Source organism: Rhinoraja longicauda, chromosome 8 (genome assembly GCF_053455715.1).
Source record: "Rhinoraja longicauda isolate Sanriku21f chromosome 8, sRhiLon1.1, whole genome shotgun sequence".
In the NCBI taxonomy this organism is placed as follows: domain Eukaryota; kingdom Metazoa; phylum Chordata; class Chondrichthyes; order Rajiformes; family Arhynchobatidae; genus Rhinoraja; species Rhinoraja longicauda.
Window position 1 is genome coordinate 39596959 of NC_135960.1, and position 12171 is coordinate 39609129.

Below are 12171 nucleotides of genomic sequence, written 5' to 3' on the forward strand. Positions count from 1 at the left end.
CACCATCCTATCAAGGAAAGCTACTAAGATCAATTATAAATGCGCTGCACAATATGGAAGATAAACACCAGCAAATGTGAAGCACTGTGTCATCAATTCTGCCTTGAGATGAACAGACTAATGCAAACAAAGGAAAATGTAACACTGCACTTTGTGAGATTTGAAATGAATGAATTCAATGTTTGCACAAACCTATGATGAAAGCAGCAGCCAGAAAGCCAATCACTGTGACCTTCACCTGTCATAATAATGTCACCATTGGGAATGGACCACATCTTCCAGAGGCGTTCATCACTTCCAGTGACCAGGATTTGTTTCCGTGGATGAAGAGCTAGGCTAAAAGTAAATGAAGAAGATAATGAAGAAATTCCCATATAATTAAATATACTTTCCAAATATTCTATTTATTATATAAACATGTAAAAATACTTTGTTTACCAAGGAGAATATAGTTGGTAATAACAATTTTATACATTTTTAGACTCATTTTGCAAAGCACCTTGGAAAGTGTGCATCTTGTGAATCGAGTTTACACAAAGAATATAAAACCATGACATTTGAAACACATACAATTGCCATATCCATTGTACTACTATAACATACATTAAAAGATGTACTTACATTCACAGTAATGGCATACATACATACTGTGCATTTTTTTTTAAACTGCAAAACTGTACAGAATGTGGATTCACATTATATTAACTGAGACTAAAATGTACTTGAAATATTACTCACTATCACCCATTATCTTTCCTTACAGTTTTAAATAAACGCAGTAAAAAAATATTTCCAAAATCCATGCATAAATGTGGTCATCAAGGTGAGAAAAGGATCCTAAAATACCTATTTCATAAAAAGCAAAAACCTAATTTACAAAAACAAAGGGAGGCACATTATAAAGCTGATGCAATATTGTAGTTTCAGAAGATTGTAGTTTCAGGTACTTGTGCCCTAAGAAACTGAATTTATCTAACAAGATAAAGTCATCGTATTATCACCATTACTCAATCATATACAATGCATGTGAGGAGATGTTGCAAATAAAGTACAGGAATTGTTAAAACAGTTGAAAGGGATCACAGAAAAATCAGACCTCTGTTTGAATTGCATTTGAATAATAAGATATAGATTTTTAAAGATACAAGCAAAACACAATGCACCATTGAGTGACATACACAGGAAGTAAAGGTCATTTAGATTCCAGAGTCTATTCAGCACATTCCACAAAAATATGATGAATCAATGTTATCTGCCTTTCCCACAGTTGCCCGAAAACCAATGAAAGTGAAAATCTTAGATTTAAAATTAACCAATCATAGATTTAAAATTAACATTTGATATAACATAAATTATAAGGAATTTATAATTTATAAGTCCGTGGAAGAAAGTGGGAGGTTTTAAACGTATGATAGTGAGATTTCAAGGAATGAATCAGAGTGAAGGGAAAGACAGGTAGGAATTAGATACCTTGGATGATGGCCAGGAAAAAGAAGTAGGCATGAACAGGTATAGGCACTTGGGGCCAGGTGATATTGATTCAAAGTGATAGACAATATAATGATGAGTGGTTGAACTGGGTGGTGCTTATTGTGAGGATTATTGTTACTTTGGTTTTTGGTTATGATTTGGAAATAGCTGTGAATGTGAAGGAAGTCGGAGATCAGGAGCAATCACAGAGGGGGGAAACCCAGCGGTATGAACATTGATTTCTCTAACTTTGTTTCCGGCTGTATATATATGATATATGATAACTTCAAGTTACCCTTGCATCCCTTCTCTTTCCGTCTCTCCCCCACCCAAGTACTAGTTTCAAAGTTGTCCTGTTGAGTCTCATTGCTTGTAACTCTTTTTTACCTAGCACACAGCTAACAATGGCCTGTTTCCTTTATCATTGTTACTAATTTGCATATCTTTCATTCATTTGTTCTATATCTCTCGTTTCCTCTTCCCCTGACTTTCATTTTAAAAAGTAAACATCTACTTAAAAAAAATATTTAAACATTTTTGAACCACTTTATGCTCATGAATAAGAAAAATCTGATGACAAGCTGGATCCAGCATAATCTAGTCAAATAGATAACCACAATTAACCAAAGTATTTATTATATTGAAGCAAGTCTTACTAAAACATCCGCTATTTCAAACATGCATATTTTTGTTGTGACCATTTGGCTGTCAACAAAGCCTATACATTGTGAATGATAAACTTCATTACCTCCATCTGAAATAAGAGATTAGGTTCTGACCTTGAAACCATTCATAGTATCTATTATTATTCATAATATACAACTTCCATTGTCTGTCAGTTCTAATGAAACTTGCAGTGGCAGTGCCACAGTGTCCGATAACATTCATGGAATTGTATTAATAATAATAATAATAATAATGCATTACATTTATATAGCGCTTTTCAAACACTCAAAGACGCTTTACAGGGATTAATGGTTCAAGAAGTTATTACAGCAAATTTATTGAGGTATTCTAAGTGATTTATTGGAGATTCTATATGCCACACTGTGTCCAATAATGTTTTTAAAATTATGTATCAGAGATGTGCAGACAGCAACAACCCAATGCTTATATGGATAACAACAATCTAATTCCAGCATATACATGAATTACATCACTATTTATGCATATAGAGCATCAAATAAATGATACCAGTACATTTCAGTAATTTATTCTTGGACCAGGCTATTTTGTTTAATAAATAAGTTCCTTCTTTTTTTGTGCCATGGCAATAAAGACTCTGCTGACTATATGCCAAATAAGTTTTCAGTAATGGTAAATAATCATCTTGTGTTGCCACAGGCAAATGAAGAATATACATACCTTAAGTGGGTATAGAGTTTAAGGGTAAATAATACCGAGATGTAAATATGAAATTTAAATCATCTGCAAAAATGCTAATAGATCACTGCACAGGTGCATTATAAATAAATATTAACAAATCATAGAGGACATATTTGAAACCCCCCAGAAAATAGTCATATTGTGCAATTAAACCCATGTCAATTCATAGGAATGGAGACACTGCAAATTAATGCTGCCTGTCACTAATAATGATTACAGTCAACATTAGCCATATTATTAATCGTCTGAAGGCTATGGCACAAGAACAATATCACAAATGGTCAACACCGCGATAAGCTAGACTGACAAAAGGCCACAAAGTCCTGGAGTAGTTCAAATGGTCAGGAAGCATCTCTGGAGAACATGAAAAGGTGAGGTTAAGGGTTGGGATCAGACATGATAGTTGGGAGAAGAGAAAGCTGGACGATAAATGGGAGTGGGACAAAGTCTGGCAAGCAATAGGTGGGTGTACTCACCTCCCAGTGATGAACCCTCCTCCCGTCTCTAACATTCCTCCTCCCCATGGACACCCCCTGTCGGCCTTCTACCTTCTCTGGATTCCCGCACAATATCAACAGTTGTAACTTCTCCACTCGCCTTAGCTACTATAATCTCTCCCCCTCTGAATGTTCAGCACTCCGTTCACTCAGTAACAATTGTTATCAAACCTGCCTAAACGGGAGGTGCTGTTGTGTAGTCTGGCAAGCTGCCTTCTATCATGCTATGGCCAGGCACTAGCTCTCGGACATCTCTTTATACCTATTCTTTGACCAGGACCCCACAGACAAACACCACTATCTCTCAGACCATTACGATGTAGGAGCTTGGTCGCCCCGATGCGGAGGGCCTGACCGCCGGCTATGGGAGCCAAGATCGTCCCGTCAATGGAAGGCTCGAGGCCCCCGACCGCGGGAGGACAAAGAAGGGAAGAGATTGAACTTTTTTCGGCTTCCATCACAGAAGAATGTTTATGTTAAATGTATTTTGTGTGTTTTGTTGCTTTTTATTGGTATGACTGTAAATGGCAAATCAAATTCCTCGTATGTTGCAAAACATACTTGGCTAATAAAGTATGATTATGATTATGATTATGATTACCAATCTCGTCATCTCTGGTGATTTCCCCTCAACAGCCTTCAACCTTATACTTCCCCAGCTCTGTACTGCCTCCTTTCTATTGCCTTTCCAAAATCCCCAAAAAAGGACTGCCCTGGCAGACCCATATTTCTGCCTGCTCCTGGACAACAGAACGCATCTCCAAATATCTTAATTCCATCTTATTCTAACTTGTCCAGCCCCTTCCGATCTAAATCTGAGATACCTTCTGTGCCCTTCAACTCAATAACTTTCAATTCCTAGGTTCCGATTGCCTCATCTTTACCATGGACGTCCAGTCCCATTTCATTTCCATTCCCCACCAGGAAAGTCTCAAGGCCCTCTGGTTCTTCCTTGGACAGAGGTTCAATCAGTTTTGTTCTACTAACATCTCTTCCACCTGGCGGAACTTGTCCTCACCCTCAACAACATCTTTAGACTGCTCTCATTTTCTTCAAGTTAAAGGTATAGCCATGGGTAGTCACATGGATCGCAGCTATATCTGCCTTTGTGTTGGTTAGATAAAACAATTCTTGTTCCAAACATTTATCGCACCATCCTCCAACTCTTTCTCCTTTAAATCGACGACGGCATCAGGGCTGCCTTCTGAAGCCATGCAGAACTAATTGATTTCATTAATGTTGCCACTAACCTTCACCCTGCCTTCAAATTCCGTTGGACTACCTCTGACATCTCTCTCCCCTTTCTTGATCTCTCCATTACATGGGACAGAATATCGATTTTCATAAATTCGTAAGTCGTAGAAGCAGAATTAGGTAATTTGGCCCCTTTAGTCTACTACGCCATTTAATCATGGCTGATCAACCTTTCCCTCTCGATCCCATTCCCCTGCCTTCTTCCCATAATCCATTGACATCCTTACTAATCAAGTATCTGTCCTTCTTCACCATAACAATACCCAATAACGTGGTCTCCACAGCGTCTGTGGCAATGAATTCCACAGATTCACCCTCTGACTAAAGAAATTCCTCATCTCCTTTCTAAAGGTACGTCCTTTTATTCTGAGGCTATGCCCTCTGGTCCAAGACTCTCCCACTAGTAGAGACATCCTCTCCACATCCATTCTATCCAGGTCTTTCGCTATTCAGTAACATTCAATGAGGTCCCTTCTCATCCTTCTAAACTCCAGCGAGTACAGGCCCAGTGCCGTCAAATGCTCATCATACATTATCACACATTATACATCATCATACATTAACCCAAACATCCCCGGGATCATTCTTGTAAACCTGATCTGGACCCTCTCCCAATGCCAGCACATCCTTCCTCAGATATGGGGCCCAAAATCACTCCAAATGGGGTCTGACCAGTGTCTTATAAAGCCTCAGCATCACATCCTTGTTTTTATATTCTAGTCCTCTGTATATAAATGCTAACATTGCATTTGCCTTCTTTAATACCGATTCAACCTTTTGGGAATCCTGCACCAGCACTTCCAAGTTTTTTTTTTCAGTCCTGTAAATGATCTTCGCTGCGAACCTTCAGTTTTGTTGCACCATGCAGCATTTTGTTTTGTTGTTCAGATATAGAGCAGCCATAGTATTGTGACCCCAAAATATCAACCACATTTATTCTCCAAATATGATTGTTATGTGGTGCTCCCCAACCTCGCGGAGGATTACATTTACAAGAAATACAGTGCCAGGATTACATTTACAATAAATACAGTTGTCAATGGGGAGGATACAAGTATGACTGAAGAGCACGGATTTTGAGCCCGTCTCTACCAACCTGCAGACCCTAGAAAATATGGTTGAGAACTTAAGCGCAAGACTGCTTTGCCATAAGGAGATGAGGGAATGCTGGTTGTTCTGTTTCCCAAAGACATGGCTCCCCCCTCAGCTCCCCAGACTCAGCCCTCCAGCCCAAAGGTTTCTCCATTCATCACATGGACTGAACAGTCATTGGAGACAGGAAGAGGGAGAGTGTCTGCTTCATGGTGAACTCTTTGTGGTGCTCAAACATAGCGGTTCTGTCCAAATGCTGCTCTCTGCACCTTGAACCTGCATCCTGCCCCTGGCAGACATTCGTTTAACAACGGAGGAGCTGCACGTCGTGGTCAACAAACACCAGACGGCTTACACAAAAGTCTTCCCGATCATAACTGGAGACTTCAACAAGGCCAGTTTGTAGAAGTCACTTCCAAACTACCACAGGCACGTGTTCTCAGGATCAAACACCCTCCACCACTGCTTTTCCACCATTAAAGATGCCTATCACTCCATCCCTCACTCTCATCTCGGACAATCAAGTCTGGCAACGCAGATTCATACAGGAAGTCCAGGTACGAACTCGATAAGACCATCAAAAAGACTAAGAGGCACTTTTGCTCTGAATTGAAGGTTGATATGGACACCTGGCAACTGTGACGAGGGGTTACATGCCATCACTTTCTATGAGGCAAAACTAAGTGGCAACTCCAGCGAAGGTGAGGCCTCACTCCCGGATGAGCTCAATGCGTTCCACATATGGTTTGAGAAGGAAAACAGTAATGTGCCTTCTTGGGTCCCAGAGCCTCCAGTAGCATTGTGATTTGAGTCACCGAGGCCGACGGTAGTAGCTCCTTCAGGAGTTTTTGCGAACATCTTTAACCTCTCATTACTGTCTGAGGTTCCCACCTGCTTTAAAAGGGCATCAGGCTCTCAAGAAGAGTAAGGCGACATGCCTCAATGACTACCCACTAGTAGCAATAATGTCCATGGTGATGAAGTGTTTTGAGAGGTTGGTTATGGTGTATGTCAGGGGCGTCAAACTCATTTTCACCCCGGGCCACATCAGCATTATGGTTGCCCTCAAAGGGCCGGTTGTAACTGTAAGACTGTATAAATGTAACTAATCCTTAACATATTGTTAAATAACTGTCTGCATTTGATTATTATTTATTGAAATGAACAAATATTGTACATGCATTAACATAAATGTAAAAATATATGTAAGCACATTGACAAATTGGGCCCGTTCCTCGTAGGGTTTCCATTGCGACCTGGGGAAATCGCGTTTTTTCATTAAAATAAATTGTCTCTTAAAAAAAAAAAAAAGAATCTCAATGGGGGGGAGAGAGGAGGGGAGGTGGAGAGGGGAGTGAGGAAGGGAAAGGGGAGAGGGAGCCTCTGACACCGCCCTGCCAGCGGCCATCTTCTTTCTCCTTCACTGTGGTGCCGTGCTCCTCCAGGGGAGGGGGAGCGCAATTAAAGGCGGTACAGGGAAGGGGAGAGGGTGTGACCGAGGAGCCTTGGACCCAAAGCCTCTCCTGTATTGGTGTAGCATCCTCAACCCCCTACTCAATCCTCCTTATCCCTCCTCTCCCTACCCCCCACTCTCCCATCTTCCCTGACCCCCACTGTCCCCTTTCTCCCCAACCCCCACTCTCTCATCCCCCACCAACACCCCCTCCTCCCCCCCCACCCCTACTGTCCCCTTCCCCCCACCCCTCCTCCACACCCGCACTCTTCCCTCCTCCCCACCCCACCCTCCTCCCCAGTAGCACTCTCCCTCCCACCCCCACTCGCACTCGTCTCCACCCCCCCATTCCACCACTCCCTCCTCCCCCCACCCCCCCATTCTCTCCTCCCCAGCCCCACTCTCTCTCCCCAGCCCCACTCTCTCCTCCACCCCTTCTCACCCACTCCCGTCTCCCCCACTCTCTCCTCACCCCCTCCCACCCCTACCCTCCCCTCCACCCACTTGCCCCACCTGCATTCTCACCGTCCCCCTCCCCCCCACCCCCAGTCCCTCTTCCCCCCTACCCCCCACTCTCTTCCCCCCACCACCACCCCCCCCACACTCCCTCTCTCCTCCCCCCACCCTCCCCCTCCTTTCACTCTCACTGTCCCCTTCCCCATCACCCACCTTTCCCTCCCTCCCCCACTCTCCCCTTTTCCCTGACCCTCACAGTCCCCCTTCCCTCCCACCCCCACTCTCCCTTCCCCCCACCACCACCCCCCTCCCCCACACCCCCTCTCCTCGCCCTCCTCCCTCACCCCCTCCCTCCTCCCCTTTCACTCTCACTGTCCCCTTCCCCCACCCACCTTCTCCCCCTTTGCTTCCCCCACACTCTTCCCTGACCCCCACTGTCCCTCTTCCCCTCACCCCCACTCTCTTCCACCACCCCCCTCCCCAGTCCCACTCTCCCTCCCACCCCCATTCTCTGCTCCTCCCACCCCCACTCTCTTCCCCCCCATCCCTCCCTCCCCCCCACCCCCACTCTCTTCCCCCCCACCACCCCCCTCCCCAGTCCCACTCTCCCTCCCACCCCCACTCTCTACTCCTCCCACCCCCCTCTTCCCTGACTCCCACTGTTCCCCTTCCCCCACCCCCACTCTCTCTTCCCCAACCACCCCCGCTGTCCCCCTCCCCAGTCCCATCTCCCCCTACTCTCTCCTCACCCACTCGCACTCCCCCCCCCTTTCCCCCCCACCCCTTTTCCCCCACTCTCTCCTCCCCCCCACCCCCCCATAATCCCATTCTCTCCTCCCCCCCCTCCTACCCCCACCCTTCCCTCCCCCCACTCGGCCCCACGTCCACTCCCCTCCCCTCCGTGGAGCCGTTGGCGGCGAAAGGCACTTACCGAGCGTGCATGGAGGAGGGAGCCCCGGACTACTGGAGTCGGGCAGCGGAGGTGGGACTACTCGAGGCGGGCGGGGCCGGTCTGGGAGCGTCGGGAGGGGAGAGAAGCGGGGGGAGAGAGGCGCTGCGGGAGGCGCTGCGGGAGGCGCGCAGTCTGAAGTCGCGACGGGCCGTCGGTGGCAGCGGCCCTCGTCGACGCCGCCATCGGTGGAAGGGGGGACTCGAGGACGCCGTGGCGTGGGCTGAAGGGACGGAAGGGAAGGATGAGGACCATCAGTCCGACCATCTCCCTCCTGCTCGGGAGACAGTGTCCCCCGGGTGTGGGAGAGCGGGGAGGGGAGGCGGTGATTGCGGGCGGGCAGCTCTGCTAACGGCTTCCATCTTGTGTGTGCGAGTGAGGAGAGGCCGTGCCGTGCTGGTGACGTCAGACACACAGCACTTGGAAAAAATGTTTAGAAATGAAAGTTTGAAAGTTAAAAATGTCTGTAACTTAACTTACGACCAATGACAATTAAGCTCTCGCGGGCCACATAAAATGACGTGGCGGGCCGCATTCGGCCCGCGGGCCTTGTGTTTGACACCTGTGGTGTATGTCAACTCCTACCTCAACAAAAACTGGACCTACTACAATTTGCCTACCACCACAATAGGGGATGCAATCTTGCTGGCTCTCTTCTTTGCCATGAACCACTTGGACAATAAGAACACATAAGTTAGGCTGTTCATTGACTACAGCTCAGTGTTCAACACCATTGTCCCTCCAAACTACTGTCAAGGCAGAATCTTACAATAAATGTAGAATTGTTTGGAGTTAGAAGTTATAAGATCATCGTCAGATACAAGAAGGTCGATATGTTTTATTTAGTTTAGTTTAGTTTAGAGATACAACACGGAAACAGGGCCTTCGGCCCACGGAGTCCACACCGACCAGCGATCCCCGCATATGTTGGTTGCCTCGGTATCCTGTCCCAGGACGTTCGTCTTCAGGCTGATGGTCAGCCCAAAATCCTTGCAAGCCCGAAAGTAACAGTCCATCAGTGACTGTAGTTCCTGCTGGGTGTTGGACACAACTGCTGCGACATCGGCGAACAACATGTCTCTGATGAGAGCTTCACGTACTTTTGTCTTGGCTCTGAGGCGGGTGAGGTTGAAGAGCCTGCAGTCTGATCTAGTACGCAGGTTGATCCCCTCTGTTGCGAAGCCGAAGGCATGTTTCAGGAGCAGAGCGAATAAAATCCCAAAGAGTGTGGGAGCGAGGATGCAGCCTTGTTCTAATTAGAATGTATGATATTCAGGAATAGTGAGGAAATGTAGTAATCAACATTTTATTACTGTATCACAGAATGAACTAGTTCTTTCCACTTTTTTTGCAAGATCTTATTTTGATCCATGCAATAAATCATTGGGAATTGAACTACATTTTTTGCTATATTACTTTTTTCATTGATCCTATCTTTGCACCTGCTTTGACTTATGTTTGTTCTTCTGCTGTGCTGCTCATGCAGCAAAAGAAAACACAATCCGATGATGTGTAATCACAATTTCTGTGTTTGTCTTGAAAAGCATCTGCTATGTGTGTGTATAAAAGAAAAATAGGGAAGATAAAGAAAGAGGCAATTCAAATAAGCCCAAAAGGTGCGTTATTGGAAAAACTAATACAGTTCAATTCGGAGTATTTGAACGTCAAGTAATCTTCAGTTGCATTTGTTTTGTTGTAAATTACAATTAATGTAAGACAATATTTAAATATTTCCACTATATTTAACAATTTATGATAATAATAATAGATATAATTAAAATGGGAGCATTGCTTATTTTTAAATATTAGGCAACATGGCATAAACATTTGATGCAAGCAAGGGCAATATATAAGAGTGTAGAATTTACATTTGTAGTCTGAAATCACGGATATCTTATTGTCTTCTAAGGATATGTTAGTGCAGTCGTTATTTTTGGACGTAATTAATAAAATAAAAATCTGATCCCACTTTGGCTGTCTGAAAATTAGAATTTGGGGATTAAGTGAATTGTACCAGTCTAACATGAAACACTATTATCTTCTAATCCATGTTTCAAACTAAGATTTCCAAGCCCCACTGCCATTCAGAAAACAATTCCATAGGCAATATAAATTAATTAGCTTTGCTTTAAGCAAAAGGAAGAAAGCAAATCCAATACAACGTATTCAGCAAAGACTCTGGGATTTCAATGTTCAAGTATCCTACCTCCGTTGATTGCAATGCAGCCAGCAACCAATTTCTTTCATTTGCCTGTTTCAATTATTGAAACAGCAAGCTAGCATACTTGTTGATCAGTTGGACACTATTCCTGAACCTGTTTCCTCTAGACACATTGGACCACTCCCACCTGCAAGTTCACCTCTAAATTGCATACTCTCTGACTTGGAAATGTATTGCTATGCATTTTTAAAAAAATACCAAGCGCTTGAGTAACTCAGTGGGTCAGGCAGCATCTCTGGAGAACATGGATAGATGATGTTTCAGGTCGGGACCCTTCTTCAGTCTTTTATCTTTGCTAGCTCTAAATTGTAAAGGTTTCCAGTCAACAACATTGCAGCTGAAGAGGATGGCCTTAACAATGATACTCATATCCTGAAAAATAATTTGAGGATACTAGCTTGAGTGCTAAAGCCAGCTTGCATTGCTTAAAGTCAATCTTCACCTCTTAAAAAGTAATGTCCATTGCGATACAAGCAGGGAGTGGCCGTCATGCAGGAAGTGAATCTGAACTTGAATACGCTGAAGAAATCTAGTCTAGTCTAGTCTAGCTCCAAGGTGTTCAGATATTGCACCGGCGACCTTGCTGTGAAAGGTAGAAATTAGGAGAGATGCCTTTCATTTCTATGTTTAGGGAGGCAGTCTAAATATGCCCAAAAGGTAATACTTGCTGCTAAGAGCCCTTCTTCTCCTCCTCCTCCTCCTCCTCCCCCTTCCAGCAGTTCTTCACATTCAATATGTCCATAGCTCATTGTGGCAGTCAGGCTATATTCCATAAGGAATGCTGACTAATGCACAGAAGCAAAGGAGCAAGTGGTTTATACAAACTTGTCAGCTTAAAGTGCCTCTGCATCAGTCGCACTGGTCCCAATGGATCTTTGCAACTTGAAACAATCACAGGCGGAATAAAGCAACCGGCAACAAGCTTGTTATTATTGAAACATGCCTTCAGGTAACGGTAGTGGTTGGGGTATGGGGATGTTACTTCTAGCTGTTGAACCAAAATTCAACAATGCTAGGTTAAGTAAGAGCATTAGTTCCAAAATGGCATCAAATTCATTTTTAACTGCACTATGCTTCCAGTAGTCTTTAACGGTATGTTATCTACCAGTATTTGCTCTACAAATGTAGGTAGGTATCGTGAATGTTCTTTTGAAGCGATGCTAATTCCTTACCAAAAATGATGTTGCTGCTGTTATTTTAATAATTACTGGACCAAGTGGACCCATTGGGCCCAAACCTCTCCTGCATTGGTGCAGCACCCTTTCCTCCCCCTCTCCTCACCCCCTCCCCCTCCCGTCCCCCCCTCTCCCCCTACCCTACCCTCTCCGCCTTTCCCCCTTCCCCCTCACTCCACCCCTCCCGTTCCCACTCCCTTCTCCCCTCCTCCCTTCTC

General features: G+C 44.5%; 1 protein-coding gene across 1 annotated transcript in view; it reads right to left on the minus strand.

The window, feature by feature from the left end:
• spag16 (sperm associated antigen 16) overlaps nucleotides 1-12171 on the minus strand; it is a 402456-nt gene that overhangs the window by 246672 nt on the left and 143613 nt on the right. Inside the window, exon 11 of the mRNA XM_078403680.1 lies at nucleotides 193-336. Coding sequence (XP_078259806.1) covers nucleotides 193-336 — 144 coding nt within the window. The remainder of the gene's footprint in view (nucleotides 1-192; nucleotides 337-12171) is intronic.